The sequence below is a fragment of the Heptranchias perlo genome, unplaced genomic scaffold (assembly GCF_035084215.1).
Source record: "Heptranchias perlo isolate sHepPer1 unplaced genomic scaffold, sHepPer1.hap1 HAP1_SCAFFOLD_1227, whole genome shotgun sequence".
In the NCBI taxonomy this organism is placed as follows: Eukaryota; Metazoa; Chordata; class Chondrichthyes; order Hexanchiformes; family Hexanchidae; genus Heptranchias; species Heptranchias perlo.
The window spans coordinates 12,001-28,631 of NW_027138459.1; the positions used below are offsets into that span (position 1 = coordinate 12,001).

The window sequence follows — 16,631 nt, forward strand, 5'->3', positions numbered from 1 at the left end:
TACATTCAATGTATTAGTTGACTATTCCAATGCTCTCCTGGCCGGCCTCCCATCTCCCACCCTCCATAAACTTGAGCTCATCCAAAACTCTGCCCTCCCCCCGTATCCTAACTCGCACCCAGTACCGTTCACCCCTCACCCCCTGTGCTCACTGACCTACATTGGCTCCCGGTCCAGGAACGCCTCGATTTTAAAATTCTCCATCCTTGTTTTCAAATCCCTCCATGGCCCTCGCCCCCCCCTCCCTATCTCTGTAACCTCCTCCAGCCCCTACAACCCTCCGAGATCTCTGCGCTCCTCCAATTCTGGCCTCTTGCTCATCCCCCCGATTCCCATCGCTCCACCATTGGCGGCCGTGCCTTCAGCTGCCCGGGGCCCTGAGTTCTGGAATTCCCTCCCTAAACGTCTCCGCCTCTCTCTCTCTCCTCCTTTAAGACGCTCCTTAAAACCCACCTCTTTGACCGAGCTTTTGCTCACCTGTCCTGATATCTCCTCGTGGCTCGGTGTAATTCAGTGTATCCTATGATCTCTCTGTCGCGGTGACTGATCTCTCCCCCTCTAATAATGACCTCTCTCTCTCTTTTTCTCTTTTTTTCCTCTCTCTCTCTCTCTCTCTCTCTCTCTCTCCCATCGTTCAGGTGTTTGGTCACGGGAAGGTGAACGGGGAGCCAACCTGGGCCCTTCTGCTGACAGGAATAATCGCTGAGCTTGGGATTCTCATCGCATCGCTGGACATGGTCGCCCCCATCCTCTCCATGTACAGTATTCCCCCCTCCCTCCATCCCTCCCTCCCCATCCCTCCCTCCCTCCCTCTCCCTCCCCATCCCCTCCATGTACAGTATTCCCCTCCCTCCCTTCCTGCCCATCCCCTCCATGTACAGTATTCCCCTCCCTCCCTTCCTCCCCATCCTCTCCATGTACAGTATCCCCCTCCCTCCCTTCCTGCCCATCCCCTCCATGTACAGTATTCCCCTCCCTCCCTTCCTCCCCATCCTCTCCATGTACAGTATTCCCCTCCCTCCCTTCCTCCCCATCCTCTCCATGTACAGTATCCCCCTCCCTCCCCCTCCCTCCCTCCCTCCCTCCCTCCCCATCCTCTCCATGTACAGTATCCCCCTCCCTCCCTCCCTCTCCCTCCCCATCCCCTCCATGTACAGTATTCCCCTCCCTCCCTTCCTCCCCATCCTCTCCATGTACAGTATTCCCCTCCCTCCCTCCCTCCCTCCCTCCCTTACTCCCTCCCTCTCCCCTCCATGTACAGTATTCCCCTCCCTCCCCTCCCTCCCCATCCTCTCTGTGTACAGTATGCCTCCCACCCTCTGCTGCCTCCCCCGGCCCTGTTGTATAGATACCCAGTACTGTTTATTAATGGGGGGGGGTCTATAGATACCCAGTACTGTTTATTAATGGGGGGGGGTCTATAGATACCCAGTACTGTTTATTAATGGGGGGGGGGTCTATAGATACCCAGTACTGTTTATTAATGGGGGGGGTCTATAGATACCCAGTACTGTTTATTAATGGGGGGGTCTATAGATACCCAGTACTGTTTATTAATGGGGGGGGGGGTCTATAGATACCCAGTACTGTTTATTAATGGGGGGGGTCTATAGATACCCAGTACTGTTTATTAATGGGGGGGGGTCTATAGATACCCAGTACTGTTTATTAATGGGGGGGTCTATAGATACCCAGTACTGTTTATTAATGGGGGGGGGGTCTATAGATACCCAGTACTGTTTATTAATGGGGGGGGTCTATAGATACCCAGTACTGTTTATTAATGGGGGGGGGTCTATAGATACCCAGTACTGTTTATTAATGGGGGGGGGTCTATAGATACCCAGTACTGTTTATTAATGGGGGGGGGGTCTATAGATACCCAGTACTGTTTATTAATGGGGGGGTCTATAGATACCCAGTACTGTTTATTAATGGGGGGGGGTCTATAGATACCCAGTACTGTTTATTAATGGGGGGGGGGTCTATAGATACCCAGTACTGTTTATTAATGGGGGGGTCTATAGATACCCAGTACTGTTTATTAATGGGGGGGGTCTATAGATACCCAGTACTGTTTATTAATGGGGAGGGTCTATAGATACCCAGTACTGTTTATTAATGGGGGGGGGGTCTATAGATACCCAGTACTGTTTATTAATGGGGAGGGGGGGTCTATAGATACCCAGTACTGTTTATTAATGGGGGGGTCTATAGATACCCAGTACTGTTTATTAATGGGGGGGTCTATAGATACCCAGTACTGTTTATTAATGGGGGGGGGTCTATAGATACCCAGTACTGTTTATTAATGGGGAGGGTCTATAGATACCCAGTACTGTTTATTAATGGTGAGGTCTATAGATACCCAGTACTGTTTATTAATGGGGGGGGCGTCTATAGATACCCAGTACTGTTTATTAATGGGGAGGGTCTATAGATACCCAGTACTGTTTATTAATGGGGGGGGGGGGTCTATAGATACCCAGTACTGTTTATTAATGGGGAGGGGGGTCTATAGATACCCAGTACTGTTTATTAATGGTGAGGTCTATAGATACCCAGTACTGTTTATTAATGGGGGGGGCGTCTATAGATACCCAGTACTGTTTATTAATGGGGAGGGGGGGGTCTATAGATACCCAGTACTGTTTATTAATGGGGAGGGGGGGTCTATAGATACCCAGTACTGTTTATTAATGGGAGGGGGGGTCTATAGATACCCAGTACTGTTTATTAATGGGGAGGGGGGTCTATAGATATCCAGTACTGTTTATTAATGGGGGGGGTCTATAGATACCAGTACTGTTTATTAATGGGGAGGGTCTATAGATATCCAGTACTGTTTATTAATGGGGAGGGTCTATAGATACCCAGTACTGTTTATTAATGGGGGGGGGGGGGTCTATAGATACCCAGTACTGTTTATTAATGGGGAGGGGGGTCTATAGATACCCAGTACTGTTTATTAATGGGGAGGGGGGGTCTATAGATACCCAGTACTGTTTATTAATGGGGAGGGGGGTCTATAGATACCCAGTACTGTTTATTAATGGAGGGAGGGTCTATAGATACCCAGTACTGTTTATTAATGGGGGGGGGTCTATAGATACCCAGTACTGTTTATTAATGGGGAGGGGGGTCTATAGATACCCAGTACTGTTTATTAATGGGGAGGGGGGGTCTATAGATACCCAGTACTGTTTATTAATGGGGAGGGGGGTCTATAGAAACCCAGTACTGTTGATGAGCTCCTGCTGACGGTGACCTTTCCCCTTCAGGTTTTTCCTGATGTGTTACCTCTTTGTGAATCTGGCGTGTGCTCTACAGACTCTCCTGAGGACCCCCAACTGGAGACCCCGATTCCGATACTATCACTGGTAAGAGAGGTGTGTGATTGGGGTCACCCACTGACCCACTGTGTGGTGTGTTGTCTCTCGGTCTCTCTCGTTCCTGGGGCCCTGAGTCTCTCTGATCACTCCACTGACCCACTGTGTGTGTGTTGTCTCTCGGTCTCTCTCGTTCCTGGGGCCCTGAGTCTCTCTGATCACCCACTGACCCACTGTGTGTGTGTTGTCTCTCGGTCTCTCTCGTTCCTGGGGCCCTGAGTCTCTCTGATCACCCACTGACCCACTGTGTGTGTGTTGTCTCTCGGTCTCTCTCGTTCCTGGGGCCCTGAGTCTCTCTGATCACCCACTGACCCACTGTGTGTGTGTGTGTGTGTGTGTGTTGTCTCTCAGTCTCTCTCGTTCCTGGGGCCCTGAGTCTCTCTGATCACCCCACTGACCCACTGTGTGTGTGTTGTCTCTCGGTCTCTCTCGTTCCTGGGGCCCTGAGTCTCTCTGATCACCCACTGACCCACTGTGTGTGTGTTGTCTCTCGGTCTCTCTCGTTCCTGGGGCCCTGAGTCTCTCTGATCACCCACTGACCCACTGTGTGTGTGTTGTCTCTCGGTCTCTCTCGTTCCTGGGGCCCTGAGTCTCTCTGATCACCCACTGACCCACTGTGTGTGTGTTGTCTCCTCGGTCCTCTCTCGTTCCTGGGGCCCTGAGTCTCTCTGATCACCCACTGACCCACTGTGTGTGTGTTGTCTCTCGCACTCTCTCGTTCCTGGGGCCCTGAGTCTCCTCTGATCACCCACTGACACACTGTGTGTGTGTTGTCTCTAGGACTCTCTCGTTCCTGGGAATGAGTCTCTGCCTGGCCCTGATGTTTCTCTCCTCCTGGTATTACGCCATTGTAGCCATGGTGATCGCTGGAATGATCTACAAGTACATCGAGTACCAAGGGTGAGTGAGTGTCTGGGGTCTGGGGCGGGTGTGTGTGTTTGTGTCTGGTGTGTGTGTGTGTGTGTGCTGCGCAGCTCGTGCGCGGTGTCGGGCTGTACGTGTGTGTGTGTCTGGGGCCTGTGTGTGCGCGCGTGTCTGGGGCCTGTGTTTTATGTGTGTCTGGGGCCTGTGTGCGTGCGCGTGTGCGGTGTCGGGCTGTACATGTGTGTGTGTGTCTGGGGCCTGTGTTTTATGTGTGTCTGGGGCCCGTGTGTGTGTGTGTGTGTGTGTGTGTGTGTGCACGCGTGCGTGGTGTCAGGCTGTACGTGTGTGTGTGTGTCTGTGTTTTATGTGTGTCTGGGGCCCGTGTGTGTGTGCGCGTGCGCGGTGTCGGGCTGTACGTGTGTGTGTGTGTGTGTGTGTGTCTGTGTTTTATGTGTGTCTGGGGCCTGTGTTTTATGTGTGTCTGGGGCCTGCGTGTGCGCGGTGTCGGGCTGTACGTGTGTGTGTGTCTGGGGCCTGTGTGTGTGCGCGTGCGCGGTGTCGGGCTGTACGTGTGTGTGTGTGTCTGTGTTTTATGTGTGTCTGGGGCCTGTGTTTTATGTGTGTCTGGGGCCTGTGTGTGTGTGCGCGTGCGCGGTGTCGGGCTGTACGTGTGTGTGTGTGTGTGTACATGGCCGGTGCCTGGGGATCGATATGGGGGGCGGGATTGCGAACGGTCTCTTGCTGTGTAACCCTCTTTGACTCCCCTTGTCCACAGGGCAGAGAAGGAGTGGGGTGACGGTATCCGTGGACTCTCTCTCAGTGCCGCTCGCTACGCCCTGCTGCGCCTCGAGGAAGGACCCCCCCCACACCAAGAACTGGAGGTAACGGGAGGCAGACTCCAGGGTCTTACTGTGAGACCCTTGACCTTCTCTCATGTACAGTTACTTGCTTAAAAATACTCAGTTTGGGTTCATTACACCTGACTTACCCCTTTACTGATCCGAGTTTGCTCTCTCTGATCACCCTCAAAGTTCTCGAAGTGCTCTGTCCTTAATTAAAGATTCCAATTAATTCCCCACAACAGATGTTACAGACTAACAGGTCTATAATTTGTATAATTGAGAGATTTTTGTTGACCCAAGATATTAAGGGCCATGAGGCTACAGTGGGCAGAGTTCAGGCACAGATCACACATGATCTCGTTGAATGGCGGAACAGGCTCGACGGGCTGAATGGCCTCCTCCTGTTCCTATGTGCCTTGTCTCTCTGTCTGAATCATAGAAATTTATGGCACAGAAGGAGGCCATTCGGCCCATCGTGTCCGCGCCGGCCGAAAATGAGCCCCCCAGCCTAATCCCACTTTCCCGCACTCGGTCCCTATCCCTGTGGGTTTCGGCTCTTCAGGTACTCTTTAAATGAGTTGAGGGTTTCTGCCTCTCCCACCCTCTCAGGCAGTGAGTTCCAGACTCCCACACCCTCTGGGGGAAAACATTTCTCCTCAGCTCCCCTCTAATCCTTCCACCAATCACTTTAAATCTATGCCCCCTGGTCACTGACCCCTCTGCTAAGGGAAATAGGTCCTTCCTATCCACTCTATCTGGGCCCCTCATAATTTTATCACCTCAATTAAATCTCCCCTCAGCCTCCTCTGTTCCAAAGAAAACAACCCCAGCCTATCCAATCTTTCCTCATAGCTAAAATTCTCCAGTCCTGGCAACATCCTCGTAAATCTCCTCTGCACCCTCTCGAGTGCAATCACATCCTTCCTGTAATGTGGTGACCAGAACTGTACGCAGTACTCAAGCTGTGACCTAACTAGTGTTTTATACAGTTCCAGCATAACCTCCCTGCTCTTATATTCTATGCCTCGGCTAATAAAGGAAAGTATTCCATATGCCTTCTTAACCACCTTATCTACCTGTCCTGCTACCTTCAGGGATCTGTGGACATGCACTCCAAGGTCCCTCACTTCCTCTCCACCTCTCAGTATCCTCCCATTTATTGTGTATTCCCTTGCCTTGTTTGCTCTCCCCAAATGCATTACCTCACACTTCTCCAGATTGAATTCCATTTGTCACTTTTCTGCCCACCTGACCAGTCCATTGATATCTTCCTGCAGTCTACAGCTTTCCTCCTCACTATCAGCCCCACGGACAATTTTTGTATCATCTGCAAACTTTTTAATCATGCCCCCTACATTTAAGTCTAAATCATTAATATATACCACAAAAAGCAAGGGACCAGTACTGAGCCCTGCGGCACCCCACTGGAAACAGCCTTCCAGTCACAAAAACACCCGTCGACCATTACCCTTTGCTTCCTGCCGCTGAGCCAATTTTGGATCCAATTTGCCACATTCCCTTGGATCCCATGGGCTTTTACTTTTTTGACCAGTCTGCCATGTGGGACCTTGTCAAAAGCCTTGCTAAAATCCATGTAGACTACATCAAATGTGTTACCCTCATTGACCCTCCTTGTTACCTCCTCAAAAAATTCAATCAAGTTAGTCAGACACGACCTTCCCTTAACAAATCCGTGCTGACTGTCCTTGATTACTCCGTGCCTTTCTAAATGATTATTTATCCTGTCCCTCAGAATTGACTCCAATAATTTTCCCACCCCCGAGGTTAGACTGACTGACCTGTAATTACTCGGTCTATCCCTCGCTCCCTTTTTAAACAATGGTACAATGTTAGCAGTCCTTCAATCCTCCGGCACCACGCCCTGTATCCAGGGAGGATTGGAAAATGATGGTCAGAGTCTCCGCTATTTCCTCCCTGGCTTCTCTTAACAGTCTGGGATACATTTCATCCGGGCCTGGTGATTTATCGACTTTCAAAGATGCTAAACCCCTTAATACTTCCTCTCTCACTATGTTTATCCCATCCAATATTTCACACTCCTCCTCCTTAACTACAATCTCTGCACCGTCTCCCTCTTTTGTGAGGACAGACGCAAAGTGTTCATTAAGAACCATCCCCACATCTTGCACCTCCACACATAGGTTACCTTTTTGGTCTCTGATAGGCCCGACTCTTTCCTTCGTTCTCCTCTTGCTCTTTAAGTATTTATATATCATCTTTGGGTTTTCCTTAATTTTATTTGCCAGTATTTTTTCATGCCCTCTCTTTGCTTTCCTAATTTCCTTTTTAATTTTACCGCCCGGTCTCTCTGCCCGCCGTCTCTCTGCCCGCCCCTCTCTGACTTTCTCTCCTTTCCCTCCAGACCCCAGCTCCTGGTACTGATCAAGTTGGATGAAGATCTTCACGTCAAGTATCCGCGACTCTTGACCTTTGCCTCCCAGCTGAAGGCAGGTAAAGGCCTGACCATCGTGGGCACCGTCCTCTCCGGGAACTTTCTGGAAAACTACGGGGAGGCATTGGCTGCTGAGCAGGTACAGGCGCCAGTCAGAGAAACCGGTGACAATCAGCCCAGTACCACCACTCTCTGTGGGACTGGGTCCCCCACACAGAGCAGGAGAGGCCCAGGCTCTGTCCCGAGTTCCTGACCCCACCCGGTGTGTGACTGAGCCCCCCACACAGAGCAGGAGAGGCCCAGGCTCTGTCCCGAGTTACTGACCCCACCCGGTGTGGGACTGAGCCCCCCACACAGAGCAGGAGAGGCCCAGGCTCTGTCCCGGGCCTATGCTGAGTTACCGATCCCACCCGGTGTGGGACTGAGCCGCCCCACACAGAGCAGGAGAGGGGAGTGTCAGCCTGAACCGAGGACCTTCTGATGCTGAGGGGACAGAATGCTACCAACGACAACTCCTGTTCACACAGCGCCTTTAACCCAATAAAACGCCCCCAGTGATTGACACTGAGCCACAGAAGGAGATAGTACATCGAGATTTACTTCAAGTCTACAGTACAGAAACAGGCCATTCGGCCCATCAGGTCTGTGCTGGTGTTTCTGCTCCACACGAGCCTCCTCCCTCCCTACTCCATCTCTCCCTATCACCATCTCCTTCTATTCCTTTCTCCCTCATGACCTCAAGTTCTGGTCTCCCCTGCAAGTGGAAACATTCAAACCCTTTCATAATCTTAAAGACCTCCATCAGGTCACCCCTCAGTCTTCTCTTTTCTAGAGAAAAGAGCCCCAGCCTGTTCAGCCTTTCCTGATAGTTATAAACCTCTCAGTTCTGGGATCATCCTGGTAAATCTTTTTTGCACCTTCTCCAGTGCCTCGATATCCTTTTTATAATATGGAGACCAGAACTGTGCACAGTGCTCCGAGTGTGGTCTAACCAAGGTATATGGAGACCAGAACTGTGCACAGTGCTCCGAGTGTGGTCTAACCAAGGTATATGGAGACCAGAACTGTGCACAGTGCTCCGAGTGTGGTCTAACCAAGGTATATGGAGACCAGAACTGTGCACAGTGCTCCGAGTGTGGTCTAACCGAGGTATATGGAGACCAGAACTGTGCACAGTGCTCCAAGTGTGGTCTAACCAAGGTATATGGAGACCAGAACTGTGCACAGTGCTCCGAGTGTGGTCTAACCAAGGTATATGGAGACCAGAACTGTGCACAGTGCTCCGAGTGTGGTCTAACCAAGGTATATGGAGACCAGAACTGTGCACAGTGCTCCGAGTGTGGTCTAACCAAGGTATATGGAGACCAGAACTGTGCACAGTGCTCCGAGTGTGGTCTAACCGAGGTATATGGAGACCAGAACTGTGCACAGTGCTCCGAGTGTGGTCTAACCAAGGTATATGGAGACCAGAACTGTGCACAGTGCTCAGAGTGTGGTCTAACCAAGGTATATGGAGACCAGAACTGTGCACAGTGCTCCGAGTGTGGTCTAACCGAGGTATATGGAGACCAGAACTGTGCACAGTGCTCCGAGTGTGGTCTAACCGAGGTATATGGAGACCAGAACTGTGCACAGTGCTCCGAGTGTGGTCTAACCAAGGTATATGGAGACCAGAACTGTGCACAGTGCTCCGAGTGTGGTCTAACCAAGGTATATGGAGACCAGAACTGTGCACAGTGCTCCGAGTGTGGTCTAACCCAGGTATATGGAGACCAGAACTGTGCACAGTGCTCCGAGTGTGGTCTAACCCAGGTATATGGAGACCAGAACTGTGCACAGTGCTCCAAGTGTGGTCTAACCAAGGTATATGGAGACCAGAACTGTGCACAGTGCTCCGAGTGTGGTCTAACCGAGGTATATGGAGACCAGAACTGTGCACAGTGCTCCAAGTGTGGTCTAACCCAGGTATATGGAGACCAGGACTGTGCACAGTGCTCCGAGTGTGGTCTAACCCAGGTATATGGAGACCAGGACTGTGCACAGTGCTCCAAGTGTGGTCTAACCGAGGTATATGGAGACCAGAACTGTGCACAGTGCTCCGAGTTCAATACAAGTTTAACAGAACTTCTCTGCTTTTCAATTCTATCCCTCTAGGAATGACCCCCAGTGTTTGATTTGCCTTTTTTTATGTCCTTATTAACCTGTGTCGCTACTTTTAGTGATTTGTGTATCTGTCCCCCCAGATCCCTCTGCTCCTCTCCCCCATTTAGACTCTGATTATCCAATCAGTTTGTGGCCTCCTTATTCTTCCCGCCAAAATGTCCCACCTCACACTTCTCTATATTGAAATTCATATTAGGACAGGTGACTAAAAGCTCGGTCAAAGAGGTGGGTTTTAAGGAGCGTCTTAAAGGGGGAGAGAGAGAGGGAGAGGTTTAGGGAGGGAATTCCAGAGCTCGAGGCCCAGGCAGCTGAAGGCACGGCCGCCAATGGTGGAGCGATGGGAATCGGGGGGGGGGGGGGGATGAGCAAGAGGCCAGAATTGGAGGAGCGCAGAGATCTCGGAGGGTCGTAGGGGGCTGGAGGAGGTTACAGAGATAGGGAGGGAGGGGGGCGAGGGCCATGGAGGGATTTGAAAACAAGGATGAGAATTTTAAAATCGAGGCGTTCCCGGACCTGGAGCCAATGTAGGTCAGTGAGCACAGGGGGTGATGGGTGAACGGGACTCGGTGCGAGTTAGGATACGGGGGGAGAGTTTTGGATGAGCTGGAGTTTACGGAGAGTGGGAGATGGGAGGCCGGTCAGGAGAGCATTGGAACAGTCCAATCTGGGCCGAGGTACAGCAGGTGGGACAGGAGTGGGGCAAGGGGTGGACTGGGGGCCGGGCGATGGGGTGGGGGTGGGGGTGGGTGCGGGGAGTCACTCGGGGAGGGGGGGCATGGGGAGCCTCTTGGGGAGGGGGGCATGGGGAGTCTCTCGGGGAGGCGGGGAGTCTGACGAGGAGGGGGGGAGTCGGGGAGTCTCTCGGGGAGGCGGGGAGTCTCTCGGGGAGGCGGGGAGTCTCTCGGGGAGGCGGGGAGTCTCTCGGGGAGGGGGGGCATGGGGAGTCTCTTGGGGAGGGGGGCATGGGGAGTCTCTCGGGGAGGCGGGGAGTCTCTCGGGGAGGGGGGGCATGGGGAGTCTTTTGGGGAGGGGGGCATGGGGAGTCTCTCGGGGAGGCGGGGAGTCTCTCGGGGAGGGGGGGACGGGGAGTCTCTCGGGGAGGGGGGCATGGGGAGTCTCTCGGGGAGGGGGGGACGGGGAGTCTCTCGGGGAGGGGGGGACGGGGAGTCTCTCGGGGAGGGGGGGACGGGGAGTCTCTCGGGGAGGGGGGGACGGGGAGTCTCTCGGGGAGGGGGGGACGGGGAGTCTCTCGGGGAGGGGGGGACGGGGAGTCTCTCGGGGAGGGGGGGACGGGGAGTCTCTCGGGGAGGGGGGACGGTGAGTCTCTCGGGGGAGGGGGTTTAAGGGGCCGGGGTCTGGGGGACTGTCTCTCCCCCGCCCCCCCCCCCCCCCCCCTGCCCATCCCGTTGAGCCGAGTGTGACGGGCTTTGTTCTGTTTACAGACCATGAAATCCCTGATGGAGAAGGAGAGGGTGAAAGGATTCTGTCAGGTGGTGGTGGCAGGGAAGGTGCGGGAGGGAGTCTGCCACCTCATCCAATCCTGTGGCCTGGGTGGAATGAAGCACAACACAGTGGTCCTGGGCTGGCCCAACTGCTGGAGGCAGAGTGAGGATCCACGGGCCTGGAAAACCTTCATCGGTGAGTACCCGAAGCCCCCGCACAGAGCAGGAGAGTCCCAGGCTCGATCCCCGGCCTGTGCTGGGTCCGGGAGGGGGTGAATCAGCCTGGGGTTCCTGCTCCTCATCCCCAACCAGAGGACGGCGGCAATCAGACTCTGCTGTGATGCCCCTGTGGTCAAATATCAACCCAGCATCTTGCACCCCTCCCCTGCGCTCTCCTCCACCCCACCCCCCCCCACCCTCTCCCTCTCTCTTCCCAACCCACGCCCTCTCCCCTCCTGCATTTTGGTGACAGTGTAAAGTCTCGGGGTCTCTCCCCGTTTGGTGACGGTGTAAAGTCTCGGGGTCTCTCCTCGTTTGGTGACGGTGTAAAGTCTGGGGGTCTCTCCCCGTTTGGTGACGGTGTAAAGTCTCGGGGTCTCTCCCCGTTTGGTGATGGTGTAAAGTCTCGGGGTCTCTCCCCGTTTGGTGACAGTGTAAAGTCTCGGGGTCTCTCCCCGTTTGGTGACGGTGTAAAGTCTGGGGGTCTCTCCCCGTTTGGTGATGGTGTAAAGTCTGGGGGTCTCTCCTCGTTTGGTGACGGTGTAAAGTCTGGGGGTCTCTCCCCGTTTGGTGACAGTGTAAAGTCTGGGGGTCTCTCCCCGTTTGGTGACGGTGTAAAGTCTGGGGGTGTCTCCCCGTTTGGTGACGGTGTAAAGTCTGGGGGTCTCTCCCCGTTTGGTGACAGTGTAAAGTCTCGGGGTCTCTCCCCGTTTGGTGACAGTGTAAAGTCTGGGGGTCTCTCCCCGTTTGGTGACAGTGTAAAGTCTGGGGGTCTCTCCCCGTTTGGTGACAGTGTAAAGTCTGGGGGTCTCTCCCCGTTTGGTGACGGTGTAAAGTCTCGGGGTCTCTCCTCGTTTGGTGACAGTGTAAAGTCTGGGGGTCTCTCCCCGTTTGGTGACGGTGTAAAGTCTGGGGGTCTCTCCCCGTTTGGTGACAGTGTAAAGTCTCGGGGTCTCTCCCCGTTTGGTGACGGTGTAAAGTCTCGGGGTCTCTCCCCGTTTGGTGACGGTGTAAAGTCTCGGGGTCTCTCCCCGTTTGGTGACGGTGTAAAGTCTCGGGGTCTCTCCCCGTTTGGTGATGGTGTAAAGTCTCGGGGTCTCTCCCCGTTTGGTGACGGTGTAAAGTCTCGGGGTCTCTCCCCGTTTGGTGACGGTGTAAAGTCTGGGGGTGTCTCCCCGTTTGGTGACGGTGTAAAGTCTGGGGGTCTCTCCGTTTGGTGACGGTGTAAAGTCTGGGGGTCTCTCCCCGTTTGGTGACGGTGTAAAGTCTGGGGGTCTCTCCGTTTGGTGACAGTGTAAAGTCTCGGGGTCTCTCCGTTTGGTGATGGTGTAAAGTCTGGGGGTCTCTCCCCGTTTGGTGACAGTGTAAAGTCTGGGGGTCTCTCCGTTTGGTGATGGTGTAAAGTCTGGGGGTCTCTCCCCGTTTGGTGACAGTGTAAAGTCTGGGGGTCTCTCCGTTTGGTGACAGTGTAAAGTCTCGGGGTCTCTCCGTTTGGTGACGGTGTAAAGTCTGGGGGTCTCTCCGTTTGGTGATGGTGTAAAGTCTGGGGGTCTCTCCCCGTTTGGTGACAGTGTAAAGTCTGGGGGTCTCTCCCCGTTTGGTGACGGTGTAAAGTCTGGGGGTCTCTCCCCGTTTGGTGACGGTGTAAAGTCTGGGGGTCTCTCCCCGTTTGGTGACGGTGTAAAGTCTCGGGGTCTCTCCCCGTTTGGTGACGGTGTAAAGTCTCGGGGTCTCTCCCCCGTTTGGTGACAGTGTAAAGTCTGGGGGTCTCTCCCCGTTTGGTGACGGTGTAAAGTCTGGGGGTCTCTCCCCGTTTGGTGACGGTGTAAAGTCTCGGGGTCTCTCCTCGTTTGGTGACAGTGTAAAGTCTGGGGGTCTCTCCCCGTTTGGTGACGGTGTAAAGTCTGGGGGTCTCTCCCCGTTTGGTGACAGTGTAAAGTCTCGGGGTCTCTCCCCGTTTGGTGACAGTGTAAAGTCTCGGGGTCTCTCCCCGTTTGGTGACGGTGTAAAGTCTCGGGGTCTCTCCCCGTTTGGTGACGGTGTAAAGTCTCGGGGTCTCTCCCCGTTTGGTGATGGTGTAAAGTCTCGGGGTCTCTCCCCGTTTGGTGACGGTGTAAAGTCTGGGGGACTCTCCCCGTTTGGTGACGGTGTAAAGTCTGGGGGTGTCTCCCCGTTTGGTGACAGTGTAAAGTCTGGGGGTCTCTCCCCGTTTGGTGATGGTGTAAAGTCTCGGGGTCTCTCCCCATTTGGTGATGGTGTAAAGTCTGGGGGTCTCTCCGTTTGGTGACGGTGTAAAGTCTGGGGGTCTCTCCCCGTTTGGTGACGGTGTAAAGTCTGGGGGTCTCTCCGTTTGGTGACGGTGTAAAGTCTGGGGGTCTCTCCCCGTTTGGTGACAGTGTAAAGTCTGGGGGTCTCTCCCCGTTTGGTGACGGTGTAAAGTCTGGGGGTCTCTCCCCGTTTGGTGACGGTGTAAAGTCTGGGGGTCTCTCCCCGTTTGGTGACGGTGTAAAGTCTCGGGGTCTCTCCCCGTTTGGTGACGGTGTAAAGTCTCGGGGTCTCTCCCCCGTTTGGTGACAGTGTAAAGTCTGGGGGTCTCTCCCCGTTTGGTGACGGTGTAAAGTCTGGGGGTCTCTCCCCGTTTGGTGACGGTGTAAAGTCTCGGGGTCTCTCCCCGTTTGGTGATGGTGTAAAGTCTGGGGGTCTCTCCCCGTTTGGTGACGGTGTAAAGTCTCGGGGTCTCTCCCCGTTTGGTGACAGTGTAAAGTCTCGGGGTCTCTCCCCGTTTGGTGACGGTGTAAAGTCTCGGGGTCTCCGCCGTTTGGTGACAGTGTCAAGTCTGGGGGTCTCTCCCCGTTTGGTGACGGTGTAAAGTCTCGGGGTCTCTCCCCGTTTGGTGACGGTGTAAAGTCTCGGGGTCTCCGCCGTTTGGTGACAGTGTAAAGTCTGGGGGTCTCTCCCCGTTTGGTGACGGTGTAAAGTCTGGGGGTCTCTCCCCGTTTGGTGACGGTGTAAAGTCTGGGGGTCTCTCCCCGTTTGGTGACAGTGTAAAGTCTGGGGTTCTCTCCCCGTTTGGTGACAGTGTAAAGTCTCGGGGTCTCTCCCCGTTTGGTGACGGTGTAAAGTCTCGGGGTCTCTCCGTTTGGTGATGGTGTAAAGTCTGGGGGTCTCTCCTCGTTTGGTGACAGTGTAAAGTCTGGGGGTCTCTCCCCGTTTGGTGACAGTGTAAAGTCTGGGGGTCTCTCCCCGTTTGGTGACAGTGTAAAGTCTCGGGGTCTCTCCCCGTTTGGTGACGGTGTAAAGTCTCGGGGTCTCTCCCCGTTTGGTGATGGTGTAAAGTCTCGGGGTCTCTCCCCGTTTGGTGATGGTGTAAAGTCTGGGGGTCTCTCCTCGTTTGGTGACAGTGTAAAGTCTGGGGGTCTCTCCCCGTTTGGTGATGGTGTAAAGTCTCGGGGTCTCTCCTCGTTTGGTGACAGTGTAAAGTCTGGGGGTCTCTCCCCGTTTGGTGACAGTGTAAAGTCTGGGGGTCTCTCCCCGTTTGGTGACGGTGTAAAGTCTGGGGGTCTCTCCCCGTTTGGTGACGGTGTAAAGTCTCGGGGTCCCTCCCCGTTTGGTGACGGTGTAAAGTCTGGGGGTCTCTCCCCGTTTGGTGATGGTGTAAAGTCTCGGGGTCTCTCCTCGTTTGGTGACGGTGTAAACTCTTGGGGTCTCTCCCCGTTTGGTGACGGTGTAAAGTCTGGGGGTCTCTCCCCGTTTGGTGACGGTGTAAAGTCTCGGGGTCTCTCCCCGTTTGGTGATGGTGTAAAGTCTGGGGGTCTCTCCCCATTTGGTGACGGTGTAAAGTCTGGGGGTCTCTCCCCGTTTGGTGACGGTGTAAAGTCTGGGGGTCTCTCCCCATTTGGTGACGGTGTAAAGTCTCGGGGTCTCTCCGTTTGGTGACGTTGTAAACTCTTGGGGTCTCTCCGCGTTTGGTGACGGTGTAAAGTCTGGGGGTCTCTCCGCGTTTGGTGACGGTGTAAAGTCTCGGGGTCTCTCCTCGTTTGGTGACAGTGTAAAGTCTCGGGGTCTCTCCTCGTTTGGTGACGGTGTAAAGTCTCGGGGTCTCCCCCGTTTGGTGACAGTGTAAAGTCTGGGGGTCTCTCCCCGTTTGGTGACAGTGTAAAGTCTGGGGGTCTCTCCCCGTTTGGTGACAGTGTAAAGTCTGGGGGCCTCTCCCCGTTTGGTGACAGTGTAAAGTCTCGGGGTCTCTCCCCGTTTGGTGACGGTGTAAACTCTTGGGGTCTCTCCCCGTTTGGTGACGGTGTAAAGTCTCGGGGTCTCTCCCCGTTTGGTGACAGTGTAAAGTCTCGGGGTCTCTCCCCGTTTGGTGACGGTGTAAAGTCTCGGGGTCTCTCCCCGTTTGGTGACAGTGTAAAGTCTCGGGGTCTCTCCCCGTTTGGTGACAGTGTAAAGTCTCGGGGTCTCTCCCCATTTGGTGACGGTGTAAAGTCTGGGGGTCTCTCCCCGTTTGGTGACAGTGTAAAGTCTGGGGGTCTCTCCCCATTTGGTGACGGTGTAAAGTCTCGGGGTCTCTCCGTTTGGTGACGTTGTAAACTCTTGGGGTCTCTCCGCGTTTGGTGACGGTGTAAAGTCTGGGGGTCTCTCCGCGTTTGGTGACGGTGTAAAGTCTGGGGGTCTCTCCTCGTTTGGTGACGGTGTAAAGTCTGGGGGTCTCTCCCCGTTTGGTGACAGTGTAAAGTCTGGGGGTCTCTCCCCGTTTGGTGATGGTGTAAAGTCTGGGGGTCTCTCCCCATTTGGTGACGGTGTAAAGTCTCGGGGTCTCTCCGTTTGGTGACGTTGTAAACTCTTGGGGTCTCTCCGCGTTTGGTGACTGTGTAAAGTCTGGGGGTCTCTCCCCATTTGGTGACGGTGTAAAGTCTGGGGGTCTCTCCTCGTTTGGTGATGGTGTAAAGTCTCGGGGTCTCTCCCCGTTTGGTGACGGTGTAAACTCTGGGGGTCTCTCCTCGTTTGGTGATGGTGTAAAGTCTCGGGGTCTCTCCGTTTGGTGACGGTGTAAAGTCTGGGGGTGTCTCCCCGTTTGGTGACGGTGTAAACTCTTGGGGTCTCTCCCCGTTTGGTGACGGTGTAAAGTCTCGGGGTCTCTCCCCGTTTGGTGACGGTGTAAAGTCTGGGGGTCTCTCCCCGTTTGGTGACGGTGTAAACTCTCGGGGTCTCTCCCCGTTTGGTGACGGTGTAAAGTCTCGGGGTCTCTCCCCGTTTGGTGACGGTGTAAAGTCTCGGGGTCTCTCCGTTTGGTGACGGT

The 16,631-nt window shown here is 54.1% G+C and overlaps 1 protein-coding gene across 1 annotated transcript in view; it reads left to right on the forward strand.

Moving 5' to 3' along the window:
• The window catches only part of LOC137308212 (solute carrier family 12 member 6-like), a gene marked incomplete at both ends in the record, with an annotated part of 40,459 nt that overhangs the window by 11,997 nt on the left and 11,831 nt on the right, over positions 1–16,631 (forward strand). Inside the window, 7 exon segments of the mRNA XM_067977061.1 lie at positions 639–757; positions 3,282–3,380; positions 4,170–4,289; positions 5,029–5,110; positions 5,112–5,134; positions 7,479–7,647; positions 11,114–11,309. Coding sequence (XP_067833162.1) covers positions 639–757; positions 3,282–3,380; positions 4,170–4,289; positions 5,029–5,110; positions 5,112–5,134; positions 7,479–7,647; positions 11,114–11,309 — 808 coding nt within the window.